Genomic DNA, 23,830 nt, shown 5'->3' with positions numbered 1-23,830 from the left:
TTAATAAATCCAGTTTCAAATTCACACCTTTAGCTAATTCAGATTCATTTTCATGAATGTCCATGTGTAGACAAACCCAAAGTGACTAGGGGTACGTCTACATGGTAATAAAAACCCATGGAACCAACTCAGTACCAAAGCATGTGCACAAAATTAATGTGTTTTAAGGTCTGTCCAGAATTGGGATGGTTTCCTGAATTGGGGCCTTAACCAGATGCATAAATCCCATTGACTTGTATGGCTGGGCAGAGGGGGCGGGAAAGGGAGGAAACAAAAGCACCCCCAACTTTTAACTGGACTTCTGTCTATCACTGATCTGTTCACTTTGCTTGTATGCTCTCTCTCTTCTCCCCCTCCCACCAACTCAACCCCCGGCTCGGTCTTAGTCTAAAAACGACAATGTGCTGTGGGGACAGGGGCTGTCTTTGGAAAGCACCTAGCTCATTTTGGGCACTCCTGCAATTGAAAAATAAACAGAAATTTCCCACAAGCATTTATTCTGTGAACCTACTCTTGACTTCCAAGTACTTTCATTTGCTTAATGAAGAGTTGAGATTCTAAAGCCCAGAGTTTTGCAGAGATGTGATTTTTTTTTTATACAAAACTTTAGTGAATAATCACTGAAAAGCCACAGTTCATACATTTATTTTTAAAAAATTAAAAAAATACATCAGGCACATAAATACATATTTACAATTACTGTACTTGAATCCTGATTCTAGCATCAAACTGGATATAATTTTACCTTGAAGACAGCGTAGATATCAGGTTCTTCTGCAAAAGGAGATTCCTATAAGGTTTTTTATTAAGAATAACAAACTCACTAAAATTAAAATGCCTTTTGATCCTACCTCATGCACAGGACTGGAATGTTTTCCTTCCACACAGTACATACTCAACATGACTGCACAGTATGGCATATGAGTCTGGGTCACTGAATTACAATTTCTTCTGCCTGCTAACTAAGAGGATTTACTTCCACCAATAAAGAGAGTTCCAAATTCAGTATTGAGATCATCAGGAATCATATCATCATCCATGAATTCATCTCCAAGCTTCTTCCACCACGGCCAACGAGTATATTTCAGCATGGTATTATGGGATTGTCTGGCTTTGCATGCTACAGGGACTGACCGACTCATAAAGACATCAAGATCTTTTTCTGTGGCCTCCATGAGACTTGGAGCACCTGTAACAAAGAGGAAAACTGGTGTAATTCTATCTGTGGAAAAGGAAAGGCTAGCGTAGGTCATTATTCTTGGCTCTGTGCTCCTTGGTGCACAGGGTGACCTCTACTGCAGTGCTTTCAGTGCACCCCAATACCTGCATCATCTCTTCCTGTTGGTCCCACCACAAACTAAATCTCTGTGCATACAACAGTTGCTGGTTTCCTTGCTTGTGTAGTACTAATCTACAGTTACAGAGTAGGTGGCAGATCTAGCAATATTGTTCAATAACTTACTAAATTTTGCTCCACCTGGGTGCTAAGTGGTATCTAGACTGTATTATTCTAACCCTTTGATCCCAGATTGCCTTCCTAGGCCACACCAGGACAGAAGAAAAATCCTACTTTGTTCTCATTCAGGTGAGCCTACCCTCCTTGCCCAACGCATGACACCCTCCCATCCCAGAATGGCCCTAGCTCAAAGTTTTCAGCCTCTAAAGCGCCTCACCAGTAGGGATGGGGATGCTTCCACCATCAGTCCATTTTTGACAAACAGAATGAGGAAAAACAAAGTCATCCCCAGTTCTGCAGGGAAGATGACTATGCAAAGATCCTCATCCTTGGTGACTTAAAAGCAACAGAGATGGCTCTGTGAAAGGGCTGTCATAAAATAACAAAGTAAAGCCTTATTACAAATATGTTAGACATCAGCATTATGAACAGAAGGATAGGGCATGTCAATGTACTTCTAGTAATGCATGTCAATGTACTTAACCTATAGGGACATCTAAAAATATACTACTTTTTTATATCGGAGATTTCAGTTTTGAAATGTGCTTTCACCATTATTCATGGTATAATCCTAATTTTCTCTACATTAGTTTTGTGATGCTGGCAAACCAGGTGCCAGCTTAGGTCAAGGCCCTCAGGCCTCACTTGAATACTGACAAACACATAGCTGGGATCAGTCTGGTTCACCTGTGTGTTAGTATTGTTAAAACAGGTATTAGAATTATAAGAATGTACTTAGTGTTTAGACTTTTTGAATGCTTGTAAGATGCTGCATGCATTAATCCAGGGGTAGTCAATAGGCGGACGATGGGCTAAATCTGGACCGCCAGATGCTTTTGAACGGACCGTTATCGTTCTTGTTATTGAGGTGTAAAAATATAGACCTTGACTATACCTTGACCAAGAAATTTGGACCTTGACAAAAAATAATTGACTGCCCCTGCATTAATCTCACTTATGACTTCTGTATCCCACATCATAAGGTAATATCTTAGCATTTGCATTGTAAGCTTTGGTAACTGTGTAAATCACCAGACAGGAGAGACACATTAACTAGTGTGAAATACTAGTCTCCAACAAAAGGTGATAGGTCCTGCCTAACAAAGAAGGCCCATCAATACCAGACAAACTGTATAGTGGAACATCAGAGGACAAAGGAATTTGACTGCTCTCCCCACTGCTGCATGAAGAGAATATGCGCAAGTAAATTTCTCCCATCAGCCGAATTTGCTACTCGATGCAGCAGCGGGGAAGGCATAAAAACCCCCAACGAGGAACTGGATCTCTATTCTTCTTGGACTCCTGAGCTCAAGATTTCTAGGCTTAAGCAAGGAATCCTCAGCGGTTAGCCTGGGTTAACCCTAAGGGATATACAGAGCTTGCTTATTATACAAACTTCTATTAGAGTATGTCTACACTACCCACGTTACAGTGTGGCCACAGCAGCACTGTGACGTGGGCAGTGTAGACACACTTTATCACTGGGGGAGCACTCGCACGGTGATTTAAAAAAAAAAAACACACCTTGAATGAGGGGTGATAACGCCGGGAGCCGAAGCGCTGTGTATACTGGTGCTTTTCAGCACTAAAACTTTTGTCACTCGAGGGTGTTTTTTCACACCCCTCAACGACAAAAGTTTTTCACTGAAAGTGGCGGTGTAGACACAGCCTTACTTTTTGAAATTTAAGTTTGGAACTCATTTGTGTGTGTGTGTGTATATATATATTTACCTGCTTTAACCTTGTAAATAACTCTCTTATTTCCTTTTCCTATATAATAAATCGTTAGATAGTTTATTATAGGATTGGCTACAAGTGTTGTCCTTGGTGTGAGATCTAAGGTGCAATTGACCTGGGGTAAGTGACTGGTCCTTTGGGACTGGGAGTAACCTGAATATTGCTGTGGCCTTGTGTATAAGGGACCATCTATCACAAAGGTAAGCTTACCTAGGTGGCAAGATAGATTGGAGTCAAGGGGCCAGTCTGTGACTCCATGATAAAAGCTGTTGGAGTACATGAGTTTACATTGATAATTGGTCAGTGAAATGTACACGAAATCCCACAACTCACAATCAGTTTGGGATTTGTGCCCTGTTTCCTAACAGTCTGCCCTTCGTTTGGTACCCACGCTCTTGAGCCACGGCAGGATAGCTTGGCAAGTTTAATCCATGTAGTGACCAAAGGAATGAACCTAGAGACAGGCACATACTCATCAACAGCTCCATGTCGGTGTTGACCTGAGCTAGTAACGCCTCTCTGCGCTGTTCTGCTCTGCGATCCAGACTGCTTCTGAGCAGGTACTGTGCCAGCTTTTCCTGGGCCTGCCGATGTAGTTCCTTACTCATTTCTTCTGACATTTGGGAAGCCTGGAGGAAAAGAACATCTGTCACTGTTAAGGAACGGTTATCATTTTAAATCCTTTGTGGGCAGATTAATTGTCCACAGAACAACACTTGCGTTCCTCGTCTGTTTGTAAATTTAATAATTCTGCTTCATTCTAAGTTTTCTCTGCAAAGTGATCCATCGTCAAGCAGATACAGTTTTCCAATTAGGCTTTACTTAACCTGTTTTATTACATTAATGGTAAAAAAATGATCCTAGTATATTACTCTAAGACAAATAAGCAGGTTTAATATGCACGCAGCTCACATGGGTTATCCTGAGCACTCCATACATTACTGCATATATTTAATCCTAATGCACTACGGTGGGTGGGGAATGCAGAGCTACAAAAGAGACACACCGGGTGCAGTCTGATGTAGTCCTCCAGCTTTTGCTGCAATGCTAGTTTCTGTGCACTGGTGAGTTCCTGGGGTTCCTTCCAGGGAGAGAGAGCCTTCCGTTTCCTTTGACATTTCCCCAGGAATTTATGAGCCTGCATGAAAGAAGGTATCAGAGTATGCCATTTACAGGTTAGGGGCTTGTTTTCATGCATCTTTTAAAAAAACCTCCAAAGAAAAATGTCTCAGCACTGCAGCTAGTAAGGCGCGGCTTTCGATTTCACAGTGCAGAGGCAGTACGAGAGGGCATGATCTGACATAAGCCAATAACTTATTGTCAGTGTTACTGCTTATACGAGCTGCATAGAGAATCCGCCTTCATTCCAAAGTAACAGCTCTTCCCACTTTTCCATATGGACTGCACTGCATGTTGCAGTTTACACAGGGTTCTTAACAGCTGATGAAGTTTGGGGCTCTGCTTTGAGTTGCCTGATTTTTGACTATTTTAATATTTGGTTGCTAAATTCTGGCCAAGTTGTCATTTCTAGAAGTAAACACGTTGAGCCTCATAAGGAATTGCAGTAATCCAGTCACTCCTGTCTAACACCAGTACCGAGTTCAGATACTTACTGCTCTCTGAATGGTGACAGCTGCCTTATGCTGCTTAAGAGACTGTCTTTGTTGATGAACTTTTCTCCTTGTCCTATATCCCCTCCAGTGTCTCTGGATAGTTAATGCTGCCTTCCCCTCCGTTTCCTGAATGTACCTGTCTACCTGACCTAAGGAGGTGACAGAAATTCATAGTTATACAACTGTGGCTGTGATTTCACAAGCACAACAAGGTTTGGCTTTTCAGTCCTTGGAGGAGAAACCACCACTGAAAAGTCAGGCATTGCAGTAAGTAGCATTGGTGGAACAGTAGGTGGCACTCTTTCTTCTGAACCAAAACCTCAGGACACTAATCACGGACACTGGGCTACTGGAGGTACAGTTCTCAGCATAGACATACCACTGCTGTGGGATCTTTAATGAACCCAAAGGGACAGGATCTCCCTTTTACCTCACACCTCTGCAAAGAGAAGAGATTTCAAGCCACCACATCTTTTGATTACCGAGAATTTGAAGAGTTTAGGCTGTTCTCCACCAGGCACTTCGGTCATAAAAAGAGATGGACATGCGAGATTGAGAAATACTTTTGTTTGTATGAAAGATGGTTTTAAGGAAACCTGAGCCCTTAATGCTTTTGATACAGTTCAATATAAATCCTACCAGCATGGACTATTTCCAGTAAAGTCAGTTGCCGTTCATGAAAAAGCCTCATGGCCCTTTGTCTCTGAAGCTGCAATTGTTGTCTGAGGGTCTCGTCTTCTTTCAGCCTCTTTAAATGTTGCAATTCCTGTTTTCGTTTAGCTCTGCAATAGACACACATATTAAGAATTGGCCACCTATAAAACTAGCTATGCATTTCAAAGCTGCCTATCACTATCTAGCAGGTGCCATACACTGTACAAAACAAGATTAGTGCCTTTACTGTTTCTGCAAAAGAATTCCCCCCTCCTTCTCTTTAAGGCTGACTTTCTTAAATTGGATAACTTTTGGTGATTGACTTCCAGGAGAAATGCTGACAGGTCGTTCTTCTGCATCAACATTACTGATGGAAGTCTAGGACACAGCAGTATCTTACATTGTGCCTTAAGAGCAGCAAGGCTCTGATTCTTCTTGATCACAATTTGTAAGGAACATCACAGACGAGGACGCTGCACTGACAGCTCCCTAATGAGACCCTAAAAGTTTAACCGTAGGGACTAGCAATCCTCATTTTCCCCTCCAGCACAGTCCTGTGGAGAGGAGGGCATTCTCTAAGAGAGCGAGGCCCTGGATTTAAAGCTCAGAACCCTGACAGTAACTGCTCAAGGCTGCCTCCTTTCCCCATCATGAGTTAAAGGGCCACATTACTATTACACCCCTAATTACATTTGATATGATATTTGTAACTTTACTGTATGTAGCAAAATGGTTTCAGGAAAGGCTGCAATCAGACTGTCCACTGAGGTTTCCAATCCTATGTATCTCTACTTTAAACTGTCTCTTTGTGTTTCTGATCCAGGAAAGCACACGTTATTTCATGTCTGAACAGTGTGAAATCTCAGGATAAAAAGGGACTCGTGGCCTTCTCCTGATAAAATCTTATCCATGCTTTTTTTCTAGAAATCCTTATCAACTCCACTAGTTGGGAAGCCACACGAGTGTAAAGTCTGCCCTCTGATGGACTCCTCCACTGTATGCCTGTTACACTGTCACTGTTGTATGTTATGCATTTAATAGGTTTCTATTATAGTGACTCTCCCCTTTTCTACTACTATGTGTTTTGCAGAATTCTGGCTCTTCATCACTCAGAGGGATATAGAATGAAAAGCCACATCTAGGTTACACAAGAGCACCTCTCACAGGAAAAAACACCCACAGACTGAAACCTAAGCTTCCTCTTACTGGGCATGATTGAGAAGAACTCACTTCTGATCAATAATAAAGGTATCGATAGATACTGATGTAGGTACCATCAACACGGATTTACTTCATTGTAACAAATGTAAGATGAGTTGGTTACGTGACAGCCTAACCAACTTTTAAGGCAGATTAGCATTTTTTTAAAGATACATTTAAAACTGAAAAATCTTTCTGAAACCATACCATTTTCAGAAGCATACAGCTGGCAGATTTTAAGATACCCAACTGCTATTGCATGCGAACCACACTCAAGCTATGAGTTTCAGCCCCAACTAAATTTAACCAGATTTCCTGAGATCAGAGCTTTCATAAAACTCCATAAATATAGTTAAGCCCTGAATTCAGAGCCACAGCTGCTGACTGCTGAAGTACCTCAAGTATGCTATATTGACATTCTAGGATGCTTTCAACCAGCAATGCTGACAGGATTCTAAGCAGTATTCTTACTCTTTGGCATAACACTCTAGCTATCGTTTTGAATTAGACTGTAAACATTGTGTGGAAGGATTGTATTTTTATTATACTGTGCCTCGCACACTTGGTCCCTGATCAGGGCCTCTATGCGCTACCAGAATAGAAATAATTACCTCCCTTCTGATCTGAAACTAACACACACAAAACCGAGAAACTGCTTCAACAAATGACCTAAATTTAATATTTGCAACTACTAAAATGCTTGCACAACAAATGTAGGCAGCTAGAGATCCCATCGTTCCCCTTGGCCTCCCTTCAAGTTAGTGCTAAACTCAGACTGTAAGCTTTTGGGGGTCGGGTGCCTGATTTGTTCATGAATACTGACCCAAAGTGGCCAGTAAGTACTTGGTGGGAGTAAGTGAGGGAGCCAACATAACCAGAAGCATTCCATCTCCAGTGAGGCCATAGAGAAGACTGGGGTTCCATGGGTTTTGGCGGTCTGGCTGGGCAGGAGCAGAACTAACAAAGCAGCTCTCTGTGGCATAACCCCTCAACTAATCCACAGGCAAATACCCATGAGAATTTATGTAGCCTCCATCAGTATAAACTCTTGTGGGTTCCTCTCCTCCCTCAAAAGGTGGTTTTGGCTCAGGTGTGGAGGAAGTGATAGTGTGAGGGAGCTGTGCTAACAGGCAGGATGTGTGTGTGTGGGGAGGAGGGTGTCACCAAGAAGCAGTGTAAAGTGGGTGGCCCTCCACAGATGCCTTGTTATCTGTGATTTCATAAGAATGGCCATACGGGGTCAGACCAAAGGTCCATCTAGTCCAGTATCCTGTACTCTGACAGTGGCCAATGCCAGGTGCCCCAGAGGGAATGAACAGAACAGGTCATCATCAAGTGATCCATCCTCTGTCACCCATTCCCAGCTTCTGGCAAACAAAGGCTAGGGACACCATCCTCCATGAATTTGTCTAGTTCTTTTTTGAACCCTGTTATAATCTTGGCCTTCACCACATCCTCTGGCAAAGAGTTCCACAGGCTGACTGTGCGTTGTGTGAAGAAATACTTCCTTCTGTTTGTTTTAAACCTGCTGCCTATTAATTTCATTTGGTGACCCCTGGTTCTTGTGTTATTTCCCCACAAACTTTGGGACAGCCACACAGTTGAGGGCAGAGGTAAATACCTTCCAACCCAGATGAAATGGCAAATCGGAGACTCTGTTTTCACACCTTGTCTAGGATTTAAGGAGTGTTGTTAGAATGTGGTAGCTAACACATTTCAAAAGTCTAGCATAGACTTTAAAACATGCTAAACTGGTTGAATTAAAGCCTAGTGGGGAACCTCAGTTTTAATTCGATCACTTTAGCATGTTAAAGTCGATGCAGCCTTGTCTACACTAGACTTTTCAGATGTGTCAGGAAGAATGTATTACCTACCACAAGCGAACATCACACCTTAAATCCCGATCTAGCCAGATAAGAATGACATTGATTTGAGCTTCATTCTTTGTGAGCAGAAACAAGAAACCAGTGTGGGGAGCGATAGCTCAGTGGCTTGAGCATTAGGCCTACTAAACCCAGGATTGTGAGTTCCATCCTTGAGGGGCCACTTAAGGATCTGGGGCAAAAAATTAGTACTTGGTTCTGCTAGTGAAGGCAGGGGGCTGTACTCGATGACCTTTCAGGGTCCCTTCCAGTTCTATGAGATAGGTATATCTCCATATATTAAGTGTCCTAGATCTCATTCTATGGTTTGCTGGAGGGACCAGAGATACAGCCCTTAGCAAGTCAGTTTGTTACCCTTATTGTTTCTTTTTTTCCATCTGAGAAATGTCAGGCATATTATACAAAATGTGTATAGGAACTTACAGTGCTTTGTGTTTTTTTTAAAAATATCTGGATGTTCATTAAGCCCAAGGAGATGTACTTACTGCAACTAGAAATGGATGGTGAAGACTAAATAATCCAACCCAATGAGGTAATCTAGTGCTCAAAAAGACAGAGAAAACTCTGACATTGTGGACATTCCATATGTTGCTACTATGTGTTGCAGTTTGTATAATTCATAACTGATTTATACATCTTTAAATACAGTTAAGAACAATATTGTGTGCAATTTTGTTATGTAGAAAAATCTATTTTGTTTGTTAATATACAGTGTCCTGCATAGCAGTTTCTGAGAGTAGAAACCCTGTTTTCCAGAGTCCTGCTTACAAAGGGATGTTTTTTTACCTGAAACTTCTTTGTAAGGCAGTCACTGCTATAGGAAGCGTCTTTAATCTTTTCCTGGTCTGAAATCCCCTCCACACAGCCTGGATTAAACAAGCTGCTTGATGCAGTCTCTGAAATTAACAAACCAGTTGACAGAATATATTCTCAACATATATAAAACGTTTTATTGCTACTTGCTCATTTGGCATAAACTCAGTGTTTGATCAAAACTGACTTCAGTTTTCACATGCCCTGCAGTTCACTGTTTCCAAATACTTGGGTAGATTTACACTCCCATAAATAAATTACTAGCATGAACCCTATATTTGTTACCAGGGCAGCTGCTCAGTTCATCTGGTTCAATTTTCTATATGTACTACATAAAGGACTTCACAAAGCAAACTCATCAGCTAAAAGTCTTTTTTTTTTTTTAATAAGTGGAAGGCAGCTGGGAAAAATAATCCAGCTAATGTTTGAGTCATAGAACTGGATAGGACCTCGATAGGTCACCTTGTCCCGTCCCTTGAAATAAGGCGGGACTAAGTATTATCTATACCATACATGACAGGTGTTTGTCTAACCTGTTCTTAAAAGCCTCCAATGATGGAGAATCTACAACCTCCGTAGGCAATTTGTTCCAGTGCTTAATTACCCTTACAATTAGGAATTTTTCCTAAAGTCTAACCTAAATCTACCTTGCTGCAATTTAAGCCCATTGCTTTTTGTCCTGTCCTCAGTGGTTAAACAGAACAATCTATCACCTTCTTCTTCAATTATATTTTTACTCAATTACTTTTCAGACTAGAACTGTGCTTTACGATTAAAACAATCCTTGTACAGTTGTAGCCCTTGGAATAACATCTCAGAGATCTGAATGTGTGAATCTTGTTGTCCAGGTGGATAAAACACGTACTTACACTCGTCTCTACTAAAGAGCATCTCTTACTGGTCACTTCTTTTACCTAGGCATTTACATGGCCCCCATCTCTGAAGTATGCAAGTCTCTCCTAGGTTAGATCTGTACATTCTTTACACATCTCTGTGAGGTAGGGAAGTATTATTTTCCCTAGTTTAGAGAGGGCTGAACTCAAGTAGAAAGACATTAAGTGACTTTCTCAAGGTCACCCAGGAAATCTGTAGCAGAGTTGCTATATGAACCCAGATCTCCTGAGTCTCGTCCAGATCTTAACCATGAAATCATTCTCTCTCTATTTCTTGATGGGCATATATCTTTACTGCTGGCTAACTTAGAAGTGGTAGAGTAGAAAATAAAAAGGGGGGTAATTTAAAAAAAAAGAAGACATGTCTGAGCAAATACTGTTTGGGGCATTTGAAAGATGGGACAAGAGTAAACCCAATAGAAGCAAATATAAATCCACCAAAGAGAAAAGTCTCATTAAACATTCAGCACCTGCATTTCTCCTTTCCTGCAGGATTCTGAGTAAAGAAGGTCTGAAAGTTGATTGAGATTCCTGTCAAATCCTTTGCCAGCCCATTGCTTACTTAGCAGAGTTCTCAGTCCTAGGTGAGAGAGGAAAAAAAATAAGCATGTTACATTGTTAGAGTTAATTTTTCATTTGCTTGCTTACCAAACAGATTTCAAACTAGCAAACATAAAGCTGAATATCAGACAATCAAATCTGATTGTACGTGTGATGGGCTTTGGAAAGGGCATTAAATCAGAGCTAAATAGGAATACAGGCAGTTACCTTTAAGTTTCAATATAAAATGGTTTTCATGAAGAGCTGATGGTATAGACATCACTGCAAAATGTTATACAATAGTTATAGCTTTGTAGGTACAAGTCATTGACTATCTACAGACACATCTATGTGACTGGCAAATAAGTTAAGTTTTTTGTGTCTGATCAGCTAATCTCTGTAAAGTACTTTGAAGATCTAAAGCACTACATAAATGTTAGGTTTTATTACAAGTGCTTTCATGTTTTTTCAGGTATATAAAAGGGTGTCATAAGGAGGAGGGAGAGAACTTGTTCACCTTAGCCTCTAAGGATAGAACCAGAAACAATGGGTTTAAACTGCAGCAAGGGAGGTCTAGATTGGACATTAGGAAAAAGTTCCTAACTGTCAGGGTGGTTAAACACTGGAACAAATTGCCTAGGGAGGTTGTGGAATCTCCGTCTCTGGAGATATTTAAGAGTAGGTTAGATAAATGTCTATTAGGGATGGTCTAGGCAGTATTTGGTCCTGCCATGCGGGCAGGGGACTGGACTCGATGACCTCTCGAGGTCCCTTCCAGTCCTATAATCTATGAATCTATGAATCGATGTTCACCACAGTGAAACTGGCTCTTTCAGGACCTGTCACTAACCACTCACATTATTCTTGAATTTTTCTTCCCTGCGACAAGAAGTAGAGAGACAAACCTTTGTAGCGGGTACTGAGTAACTCCACAAGTTGGGGGTGAGATTCTGCCACTGACAGCAACACTTTTGTAGCAGCATTTCCTGTGACAGGATTGGTGGTAGATGAAAGTTTATAAACAAGTTCATCTAAAACAGAGTGAAGGATCTTTTCATCCACATGGAGTAACACAGAACTAACAAAAAGAGACAAAAGCAGGAACGTTTGAGGGATGCATATGGCATTCTTCTTCTGAAGCATTGGGCACAAGGCAAGGCGGGATACATGACTCACTTGGCCAATGGCCCAACCCAGTATGGGAGCCGAGGGGACTGGATGACCTACTGGGCCTTTTCCAGCTATGTGTTTAGATTAAAATGTAACTCTAGCTCATGTAAGGTTTAAATCTCCTTTAATTATGGCTTTGATCCAAGAATGAAACAGACATTTTTGTATTTAAGACTAAAACAATTCCTAGGGGTTGATCCCTACAAGGTGCTTGGCATTCTAGCTCCCATCCAGCACTACACTTATTCACACGCCATTCACTACTATAAGCATGTAACTATTCTCATCGACTTGAGTGGGATTACACATACACTAAACCGTTTTACTGCAGCGGGACCAGAGCGCTTAGGACCTCGCAGGATTGAGCCCTTAGAGACAATTCTATCCTCAGCTGAACTGCTCCCACTCCTATTGTCAATGGAAGCTGTATTTACATGTCTGAGGGCAGAAATGGGCATTTCTATAGCAGTTTACATGTTTGAAACACTATGCAAATTTAGCTAATCCTCACAATACCCCTCCATAGTAGGTTTAAGTATTATCAGCCTTTTACAGAAGGGTAAACTGAGAAGCAGATGTTACTGACTTGCCCAAGATCCTAAGTAATTCAGGGCATGTCTACACTGCAATAAAACACCTGCGGCTGGCCGGGCTTGCAGGACTCAAGCTGTGGGGCTATCACATTGCAGTGTAGGCTCGGCTTGAGCTGGAGCCTGGGCTCTAAGGCCCAGCGAGGGGGAAAGGTCGCAGAGCCTGGACTCCAGGCCAGGCCCAAACATCTACACTGCCGTTTTATAGCCCCGCAAGCCCAAGTAAGCAGACTCAGGCCTATCTTGGGTATTTTACTGTCTCAGTGGCAGAGCCAGTACTACAACTTGGGAGATATTCCAGTCCACTGGAATCTAGTGCTGTTCCAGGAACTAAAACAAAAAAAAAATTTATATTCACAATAAACAAAGCAATTTAAGGATAGAGAAAACTGCCCATTTTAAGACTTCTCCAGCAGCGTCTGGTATAAGATATCTTAGGCATGCAGAGACTTTGCTTTTACAAACCCAGTACCAAACTGATCTTTAAATCTTAAATAAATAAATAAATAAAGGAAACTCAATTGAATTCTTTAAAAGCAGCAAACCTGTTGGCTCTCAAAATATTCTGTAACACAGACATCATTGCAGTTGCAGTTTCGACATCATCTGTGATTAGCAACTGCAGGAAATGGTTACTCTGCAGCACTGCAACAAAGGAAAAGGAAACAAAATCAAGAAATAATCAAAGCCAGGGATTTAATGCCAGTTCATTTGTAGTTTACCAAACAGACCTATAAAAACACATTTCCAAGCAAGTGAAACGAGGGTCACTGGTTTTTTTAGTAAATATTCTTTGCCTTTCTAACTTTTGCAGCGAGACAGACTGGGAAAAGGGAATGAGCCCAAGGATTTGTCTATACTGGGGTTTTTCCGCACGGGTGGAAACCTCCTGTGTACTAGTGCAGAAGTGGTGTGAAAAGTTTCAAAGTAGGGTAAGTCACACGGGCACAAGTCTTTTTACAGTGGGGCAGAAGCATGGTGCAAAAGTTTCCAGTGGAGAGGACTCCTGAACCTTCACTCTCTTATACCAATTTTATGTCAGGATAACTTCATTGACTTCAATTAAGTTACAATGGAGTGAAATAGATGCAACATACTAGAGATTCAGACCCACTGTTTTTATTTAATAATTATCCAGTCATTTGTATTTTTTAAACCCATGTGCTGAAATTTTTGTTATTTTTTTTTTAATGTCAAATACTGGGCAAAATCTCTGTTACGTTCTGAAGTCAGTGGAATTTATACAGGTATAACCGAGAACTGATTTTTGACCGAGTATAGGCCAATTTCTCAGACGTTTGTAAATTTACCAGCATTGCAGTAAAATGAAGTAATACACTGTAAAGCTTTTTGTTTGGTTGGTTTTTGTGAACTCTGTCTAGGCAATCTGTTGAGCCCATATACAGCTCATTTTAGGACAGAGGCGTGAAAGTTTCAACTATGCATTTATATTAGGAAAAACTCTGATTTTTGTTAATATCTATAATTAAAAATGGAAGCTGCAGGAAAAAAACATGTCCAAATCAACAACTTCAAAACGGAAAGTGGCCTCTTTCTTTTATTTTTGCTTTTTGAATGGCCTAGATTGCCTGTTTCATATGCTTATGCTGCCATTGCATAATGCAGAGGTTCTCAACCTTTTTCTTTCTGACCCCCTGCCCCGCCCCAACATGCTATAAACACTCCATGGCCTGCCTGTGCCACAACTGCTTTTCTGCATAGCCAGGAGATTAAAAGCCAGGGCCAGCGACAGGGGGTAGCAAGTAGGGCAATTGCCCAGGGCCCCACGCCACAGGAGGCCATGCGAAGCTACATTGCTTGGGCTTGGTCTTCAGCCCTATGTGGCAGGGTTTGGGCTTCAGCTTCAGACCTGCGTGGCGGGGCTTCAGCTTTCTTCGCTGGGCCCCAGCGACTCTAATGCTGGCCCTGGTCTCTGGTTTATTTTGGCGGCCCCCCCGGTTGAGAACCATGGTTGAGAACCACTGGTACAATGGGTTATTTCAAGAGCTCATTTAAAAGTACATGATAACTGGATAAAACCAGGACACAGACTGGTTTCAGAATCACTTCTGAACCCTTCACTAGTCATTGTAGTTATATTAAAATTCAAAATTTTTCAGTTATTTTAGGATGCAATGAATTTCCAACCCTTTCTCTTACCACACTCCGTTAGCTGAATATGCCCACCAAACAGCCAGCAGATGGCATCAGTTACTGTCCGGAAACACCGCAAAAATTCACTTTTTTCTTCATCCTGAACAAAATAAATTAAATAAATTATAAATGTGGTCGCATATAATCCCAATCTTAGGCCTCTATTTTGTGCTATATCCACAACTCTCAATCAGGATGTTGCTCTGTATTTGATCCTTACTGACCATGGGAGATGCAAGTTATACTAACAAGCTAATCCATAATATTATTAGCTAATATGTTGATTTGTGAATGCTGGATATTGCAGCAATTCATTCAGTTTAATGAGGCTTACGTAGAGAGTACGCCTGATTCTGACCTTATTTACAGTGGTGTAAGCTCAGAATCAGACCGCGTACAGCCAGCACATACAACTTACACAATAGTAAGTATCTGAATATCTTTAAGAGCCCTGACCTTGATCTTGGCAATGAGGGGCTGGTACATAAATAGTAGAAACTGTTTGAGTTCTCAGTAGACTGGCAGTCAAATTCAAGGCAAAATAACTCATAATAAGCACTGTGGCAAAGGATGCTGGAATCTCATAGGGCAGGTCCCAAGTGAAGTAAAATGCTGGATCCCACGTCCATACCCCTCCTCAAGAGGGTCCACATCAACTTCCGGCTTCCTCCTCCATCCCCCTGACACCAGATGCTGCAAGAATTCATACTGGACCCTGCCATTCAATCTAATGACTGTAAGGAACATGCAAACAATAGGGTCTCAGGTCTATGAGAGGGACTGGAAGGGTCACTTAGTCATGAGTTGTCTATGCTTGGCGGATTGGGGCTTGTTAAACCCTTTCAGAGTGCGTGGTCACGGCTGGATGCTCAGTTACGTCTGGACAATATGATTGGAAGTTAAAGTACTGACCAATGGGATAGCTTGTGCTTGCACTCAACAATAAAGCCTGCACAGAAGTGGGTGATTCTGTAGCATGTGGGTTGTGGCATATAATAAGAACTTGTGGACAAAATTACACACTGTGGGTAGACAGAAGACTCCAGGGATGTTAATCAGGAACCTTTCACAAGCTCTAAATTCACTTAAAAGAATTGAGCAAACAGAATATGTCATACTGCTGATATATAATCATACTCAGGAAGTATGTAGTTTCCAACATAATACTGTACAGCGTATGAAAACTTTGACTAAGTGCAAGGAGTGAGTCAGCCAAAAAGAAGAGTAATATTTAGGGGGAAAGTTCTATTCAGGGAACCCATCAGCATCCATGTGGTTGGTTATTCAAATTATACTATTTGTACTGATCCTAGGGTCTCAGAGTGCTCCTAAAACAGTAGGGAATTTTGCCATGAAATACCCTTTTGAAGTTGCTAAATAGTGGTTACCCTCTAAAATGGGACAAAGCAACACTTTCAGAACTGCCCACTGATTTGGAGTTTCTCAATTTTAGGTGCCATGTCAGAATCAGTGGACACTTTGGGACATTTTGGCCAAGTTCATTTAGAAAGTATATGGCAGAAGAGACTCCGGACCATCTTTCCAAATAGTAACTTCCTCTTCTGAAAATCTGAATAAAGCACTACGAACAGAGCCGTTGCCAAGTCAGATTTAGTCATTTGTGAAGATAAAAGGTAACTCTCATGATTGGCAGACCCCAAATGTGATTGCCCAGTTTTGTTGAGCTGTTTTTGCTTCTCATTTATTATTGCTTTGTTCTCAGGAACAACCCACTCTCAGCAGCCAAGCTCTTCACAGCAACCTCCAGTAACAAACTAGTCCATGCACACACAGGATGGAAGAAATATTCTGTGAGGAAAGTTATTCCAGTTTCAAAACTCCAAAGGTCAGTTATTAACAGCCATGAGAAAAAAGTCAGTTCTGAAAAACATCCTTTTATATTATGGTGTATCTGTAGCAGAACCCTTCTAATTCAGTAGATGACAGGGTGGATAAAAATCAATGATTTAAAAAAAAATGATTTTTTAAATTTAAATTGGATTTTTTTGATAAAACGCTTTTTGAGGAAAAAAACCTACCGTATATACTCGTTCATTAGCCCGTTCGTTTATAAGCCAACCCCCCCAGAATGGATAGGTAAATGTAGCAAAAACTGTATGACCCTTTCATAAGCCGACCCTATATTTCAGGGATTGGAAAACTTTGGCTCTCGGCCCATCAGGGTAAGCCGCTGGCGGGTTGGGACATTTTGTTTACTTGGAGTGTCTGCAGGCATGGAGCCCCTCAGCTCCCTGTGGCCGCGGTTCGCCATTCCCGGCCAATGGGAGCTGCGGGAAGTGGCAATGTATTAGATATTCAATTCAATGATTCCATAGAGTTTAAAATCATCAAATTTTGGTGTAGACCCGTTTATAAGCCGAACCCCGCTCTTTGATGCGTCACTTTTTTACCAAAAATATTCGGCTTATGAACGAGTATATACGGTATCTAAAGATAGTTTTAATTAAGATACATTACAGCTCAAAGATATCTCATCGCGGAATAGGGATTATAAATTCTAATTCTATAGTATGAGACAATATATTCATGTAATGTTTAAGAAAAGTTTTGTAACTGAGTTCCAATAGTTCATGGATTAGAGACCTAATCTTATGGGGTTCCACATGCTTCTGTATAGATTATTTAGGTTAATCTTTCTATATACCCAATGGGACTCAGTCTAGAAGATACCTCAGAGATGCTTAAAACTGTGGATTTGTGTCTCCAGAGGTAATATGCTTGTTAACAGCAAAAATGTTTTTAAATAAATAATATATAGAGGTGAGAAATAACAGACCTCAACTCTGTTGTCCCTCTGCAAATATGTGTACACCAAGTCAATCCCTTACCTCTCTCTAAAAGTGCAAAGTTTCAAAAAGTTCAATAAATAGAAAATTGTTGGGGGCCGAATAGATCTGGACAAGGAGAAGAAGTCTGGAGATAAATGTGAGAAGCGAGGGACATATGCTTATTTTGTTAAAATATTATATGTTTGCTGTTGAAGAAAAAAAATCCAGAATACTTAACGTTGTTGTTTTAGTTAAATAAAACAATTTAAATGTCTGTCTGGTGATGTTCTCCTCCTAATACAGCATGGCAAAGAAAATCCTCCAAATATTAACGATTAACCTGTTGAATTGGAGATAGTTCACCTCCCAGTGACTTCATAATATCTGCTTCATTTACCTTTGTTAAATGAAATAATCAAGCAATCATTCATTTTCTGATATAGCTGTAAAACTAATCTGAAAAGTTTTCAAAATAAATCACCGTTTAAAAATGTATAGTGTGTACCTTCTAAAAATGAAAAATACATGTATCTATGATTGTGAAGAATATGTATTAAGGTTATAAAACCAACAAAAATGCACTTTTATGTAGAAAACCATGATTAAATCAAATCTTCCTGACTAGTGATTTAAATCAAATCCTCCCTGGTAGAAGAGCTTGGAAACATTGTCAATTGGTTACAAAATGTTCATGGTGCTCTCTTAACCAAACAATTCAAATACCTTGATTGCTCGGATAAACCGTGCTTGCAGACGTCTTCCCAAAAACAGGAGGTTATCGACAGCTGAAGGAAGTAATTTATTGTAAAATTCTTCAGGATCTTCTTTCACCTCCAGTCCCACACAACACTGACTGAAAAGAAAGAGCACACAGATCTGAACCTTGCAGGGTCTGTTGGACAAAAGCAAGTGAAGAAATGCCATCAGAGACTAAAAGATAGACAACTATTGCAACTAGCTCCAAGATATCTACCTCAAAGGAAAAGAATCATTAGGCTGTTGGAGAGAGAGAATTTGTTATCTATGACAGCGTGTCTTGGCCAAAACCATATCTGGGTCACATTGCCCATTAGCTTTCTGGGACCTGTTCTGATCTGTTCTACATACCCTCAGTGCAATGCTAAGATACTATGATACCATTAAAAAACCAGGACAGATTAAAATCAATCTGGAACTGGAGGCAAGTTTTGTAAACCAAAAAATACCATGCAAATAAAAGCACAAATTCACAAATAACTGGGGGGATACTTTCTGCAATCTTCCTCTTTTTTAAGACTGTGGGTGAGCTAGGAATCAGTATTACAGGTCTACACTTTAACCCTCATCCAGTATTACTGTTTTGGGCATCTTTGGAGGAATCTTTTTAGAAATAATTACTGTCATATAGTCACACAAGTGGGCAATTTTTTTATTCCATGCTCTGCACTAGAGCTGGGCAAACAGAGGAAAATTATTCATGACCATTTTGTGAATTTTGCTTTGAAATGCACCTCCACCTTCTTGTGTGCAACCCTTTTTGTTAGCTTTCCATGAATATTTGTGCAAATGAGTGTAGTTAATCTGAACCGTGCACGGAAAGCCAATGCCAGGTGAACCACTGAGATTCATTTAGTTACAAGAAGACTTGTTACAAAATTAATTAATTTTGTCTGGAAGCAGAATCAGTTTATAAAGGTTGGATCATGCAGTCGGAAACAGAAATAATATCATGTGGCTTTGGTGCCTGATCTTGAAGCTTCTAGCAAATTTCTAATATCAAAAACTCACACCTAGGAGATGGTATTAGAGAGACAAAGCTCTCTAAGGACCCCACCGCCTAGGAATTTGCTCCCTACTTAATCCAAAACTTCAGGGTAATTTGCAAGACTTATCATTTGACCCAGAATTTAAAAGTTTGGGGGTGAGGCGGGTAGAGATTGTTTGAAGGCGATTTGAGTTTTAAGTTGCCTGGCTCATTGGTGGTGATTTTATACTAGGTAGGATTATTGTATTTGTGGTATATTTTTATGTGATGGCCAGGGTACCTAGAGTGTATGGATAATATCCATTTTTAAAGCATTTCTACACATCTAAAATAAATAAAGAATTATTTGTCAATGACCCAGAGACTGAAGTTTGATTGCAAGAGCATGTGAACAATTCTGAATAAGCAGTACATTGGTAAAGATCCTGATCTACTTGAGGACAATTTATAAACAAACAAGGGTAAATCTGACATATTATTTGTTCCCACCAAATAATCCGCCCAGCACGTTGAAACACAATGCAAATCAGTTAGGCTTTGCCTGACCTCTCTCTGCCCTTGTCCGCTCCCTGCACTCTCACCCTGACATTTTCTGCGCAACAAGCCTTGTTTTGGATGTGAGTCAGTGTAGAACAGCTTGAAAAGAAAAAAGTGAGAGGAAAGATGTGAAGGAGAACAAAAATAAAACTTTACCGCTGCTTTTCATTTTACCTTAGTATCTCTGATAGCTGGGCAGCAGTAGCCCAGCCCCCAGGCAGTCGAGAGTAATCTTGTTTAAGGACCAACATACAGTATTGAACAAAATTATAATAGTAGAGGTCCTGTTTAACTTTCTGTGATTCTTTGCTTCCCAAAGATGTACTATTTAAAATTTCTGGGGGGAAGAAAGAGGAAAAAATTGTGCATATGTTTCTGATCCATAAGAAAGTTATTTTTCAAAACATAAAAGGCTGAGTATAAATATACATCTGAGATCAGTGTTGTTAAAAAAAAAAACCCAGTAACAATAATGTAAAACATACTTTAAATGACTATAATTTGTTAACTTGTATGGTTACAGATACTATATCTAATTAAAGATCATATTCCTGCTTTCTAGTCACAGATTTAGAAGAGTGCAGCAAGAGTATATGTATGATCTGACAGGTAGCCCATATGTATGAATTTGCTAGTCCATATAAAACCATGATGAAAATCCATTGTGAAAACCCTTAGTAACTTGATTATAACGACAGTCGACTTTCAGAGCTGGACCTAGCTCACACACCCTACCCGCCGCCCATGTGCAGAAGGACCGCCGCCAGGGTACGTCGTCGTCGTCGTGGTGGGTGTGGTGGTGGGTGTGGTGGTGGTGGTGGTGGTGGTGGTGGTGGGTGGGTGGGTGGGTGGGTGGGTGTGTGTGTGTGTGTGTGTGTGTGTGTGGAGAGAGAAAATAAATAAATAAGTGAATATTCGTCTTTTTTTAATGTCACTTCCAGGCAATCATTCCCAACCCCACTAACTCTGTGCCCACAAACCCTCACAGAAGGGATTTTAACCAGGTGCAGTGTTCCTGCCCACAGTAGCATGGCTTTTGTAGGAACTGTACTGGCAGCAGGGGATAGGCAGAGAAAAAATCCATAGGGGTTAATCCTCTACTGGCCTGAGGGTTCTCTTCCGTTCAGATCCCAGCCTCACCTGTGGTTCCCAAGTAAATCGTCACTTTAGGAAGATTTACAGGAAGTTCTATGTTACTGATCTTGTGGAGGCCCTGGTGGATATACTCAAAGGAGGGAACAATTTGACTGTCAGTTATATAGGTTCATGAAAATGACTGTCTACACTTCTGCATTCCCTACTTATACCTTAAGAATCAATTATTTACCTTTTAACTTCAACAGCAACACAGGAACATCACGATCAGAGCTTTCAGTGACCTGAGCGGCCAGTGCCAGAATTCTGGAATCCACAGCTGCTGGCTTCATTTTATATGGGTCAGCTATATTTTAATAAAAGAAGTCAGTAAACAAAAGCAGCTAAGCACAAAACTTTTTAACATGCAGTGCTTTGTAGCTAATATATATCATACCTAGAATTGTTTAACAAAGGGAGGATCAGTAATGACATTGTGCACAGAAGAGGTACTAGTAAATCTGCATTTGGTATGTATGCGCACAGGGCATATTTGATTCACAGGGGTTCTTATAGGATTTTTGGCCAGGGGCATGGTGGAGAACAGGAACAACGAAGAAACAAGATTGACCTTTTATCTCATCCTCCTAAGACTGTCCTGCTAATCAAACTTTGACCTATTTGAGAGAGGACAAAAATCACTGGGAAAAGCAAATGTATTTTGAGCTTCTAACAGGCTGTCTCTACACATGCATAGTTCATTATTATTGATAGCAGTTATGTTATAGAACACAACGGACTCCCAAGACAATGCAATAAAATGAGAATGTTAAAACTGTTTGGGACACGGTTAAGTTCACAGTAACTTTCAGCACAGCTTGCCCTTCCTTCATCATGGGGACTGAGTGGCACAAATGGGGACAGGTGCTACTTAAGAATTTGTTCTCTTAAAATGGATGAATATTGGCACTTGTCCATAAAAAAATTAAGCGAAGGAGGACAATCTTACAGTTAAGGAACTGAGTGGGGATTCAGGGGATCTGAGAATTCCTAGCTCTGCGAGAGAGGTCCTGTGTAACTTTCAGCAAATAATTTAATCTCTCTGTGTCTCAGTTCCCAGCTATAAAACAGGATGAATACTTCCTTTCTCCCACCCTTTATCTATTTTATTTAGATAGAGAGAACCGCATTAGCTTAGGCTGCAAGCCTCTTTGGTGCATGGACTGTCTCTTAATATGTGTTTGTACAATGTCAAGCACATTTGGGGCCTGGAGATGTGTGGGGTCTTGAAGCACTACTGTAATAAAAATAATGACTGTTCTGATGCAAGGAAAATGTGGATTAGATGAATGTTAGGTTAAGCCTCTTGCACTTTTTTAAAATAAATGTCCTGTTATTTTGGGGCTGCGGTCATTGAGAGGTATGGCTTTGTTCCATGAAAAACTGGCTTTATAAATACATTAGAGGTAGGAACACATCTCAAAAAAACAAGCAAAATGGCTTCTGTCTCCTTTCAGCACCTGGCTCCAAACAAACATCACTCCCTGAGGAAAAAAACAAATAAAATCCACCCTCTTCTTTATCATGTCTGTACTAAAAAAAAAAAAAGTTCCTGGCAACTGTGGGAACAGAACTCAGATCATCCTTATCCAAAAATATGAATGAGAATCTGCCTTACTGCCAGCAACTGGGTAGTTGTCTAGGACACACATTTGGACAATTTTGTCTCTATTCCATACAAAACAGTGGTGACACACGCACACTTAGCCAACTCATTACATTAAAAAAAAAGCAGTAACTGGCAAAACAATGATTCTACAGACATAAAATTTAAAAAAGAAACCTTTAGCATTGCAGGTTTATTGTGGGGAAAACTAAAAATAAGATAACGTCTCAAGTCAGGAACGCATGTAAGGCTGAGATCCTCAAAGGTACTTAGGTGCCTACTGCTCAGTTCCTCAAAGTTAGGTTCCTAACTACCTTTAATGATCTGGCCCTAAGTCTTTAGAAACTCTCCTATGTGGGCAGCACATTTCCACCTTCCCCTTTCAATAGACAACCAGTGGGGCATGTGGGTGTCAGCCCGCCTTAGGCAAGGGCATCTCCAATGGATGGCTTGGCTCTCACAACTCCTGCGGCCAGGCTCCCAATGGAGGGGCCCGAGGTGAAATCTCCACCAACCCCTACCCTGGGATCAGACGCAGCTTGGCCTGAAGATGCTGAACCCAAAGAGGAGACACCTGAGGATCCAAACCCCCTTCCCCCCCAGCAGCAGGATTAGACAAGGAGGCAGCTCCTCATCAAGCTCCCTGGTGACAAGGCCCAGGGGAGACTAGGGAGATTCCCAAGGGCGGGTGCTTGGCATGAGTGAGCATCGTGCCTTGCAACCAAGAGCCCCAGCTAGGGACTCATGTACCCTCCCCGAGGATGGCAAGAGCCCTAGATAGCCCCTCCCTCCAGGAGAGGGGGAGCCCTAAACGGCCCTATCCCATTAAAGTTACAGGCCCCGCCTCCGGGATTCGAACCTACGCCCCCAAGGCGGCGCGTCGCGAGCACGCACCTGGGCGCGCTGCCTCCCCCACCCGACTCTGCCAAAACCGAGGCCAGAGGGTTGTAACGACCGGTCGTGAGCCGCTCCCCTTCCCCCCCCCCAGCTATGAGGTCACAGCGGTCTTTAGCCAACCGCAGCGTACCCCTGCGACTGTAATTTGCATATCCGCGTCCTGAGCCCAACCGCGCGGAGAAAGAAGCCGCCAGACCTACTCCCACCCTAACCGTCCCTCTGTGAAATCTGCATACGGATGCCTCGCGCCGGGTCACGACCGTGCCGTAGTAGCTTCTGCCCCACGAGTGACGAAAGCATGAGAAGGGCGGAGCTAAGAAGCAGCAGCCAGTAGGGGGACTGGGTGGGCGTTACCCGTTCCAGGCTCGAGCCCTCCCCTCGGAGGGGGCGGAGCCAGGGCAAGCAGCCTCCAGTAAGGAG

At 41.4% G+C, this 23,830-nt stretch overlaps 1 protein-coding gene across 7 annotated transcripts; it reads right to left on the bottom strand.

Moving 5' to 3' along the window:
* Positions 1-629: 629 nt before the first annotated feature.
* IQCB1 (IQ motif containing B1) lies at positions 630-23,695 on the bottom strand. 7 transcript variants are annotated; one of them, XM_054044651.1, is made up of 14 exons: positions 23,617-23,695; positions 21,101-21,214; positions 19,948-20,110; positions 18,216-18,345; positions 14,710-14,803; positions 13,095-13,194; positions 11,695-11,867; positions 10,720-10,829; positions 9,330-9,439; positions 5,446-5,588; positions 4,807-4,955; positions 4,200-4,331; positions 3,666-3,822; positions 630-1,189 (listed from the first exon to the last, which is right to left on the bottom strand). In XM_054044651.1, exons 2-14 carry the CDS (start codon positions 21,198-21,200, stop codon positions 963-965), a joined length of 1,788 nt encoding a protein of 595 aa, XP_053900626.1. In that variant the 5' UTR covers positions 21,201-21,214; positions 23,617-23,695; the 3' UTR covers positions 630-962. The 7 variants fall into 7 exon arrangements, with proteins under 7 accessions (XP_053900626.1, XP_053900628.1, XP_053900623.1 ...); XM_054044653.1 differs by having other exon boundaries at positions 23,647-23,694; XM_054044648.1 differs by having other exon boundaries at positions 23,611-23,690.
* Between the last annotated feature and the right edge of the window lie 135 nt (positions 23,696-23,830).

Source organism: Malaclemys terrapin, chromosome 11 (genome assembly GCF_027887155.1).
Source record: "Malaclemys terrapin pileata isolate rMalTer1 chromosome 11, rMalTer1.hap1, whole genome shotgun sequence".
In the NCBI taxonomy this organism is placed as follows: domain Eukaryota; kingdom Metazoa; phylum Chordata; order Testudines; family Emydidae; genus Malaclemys; species Malaclemys terrapin.
Note: the sequence above shows the minus strand (reverse complement) of the source record. Positions and strands in the feature narration are given on the sequence as shown.

Bases quoted from the DNA above. Each gene is read 5' to 3' on its own strand.
- IQCB1 (XM_054044647.1), bottom strand. From the start codon at position 23,644: ATGCAGATTTCACAGAGGGACG. The intron at 5,589-9,329 runs GTAAAAAAACAT...TGTCTATTGCAG, and splicing joins GCCTTACAAAGAAGTTTCAG to AGCTAAACGAAAACAGGAAT. The intron at 4,332-4,806 runs GTAAGTATCTGA...TCTTTCATGCAG, and splicing joins CTGTCACCATTCAGAGAGCA to GCTCATAAATTCCTGGGGAA.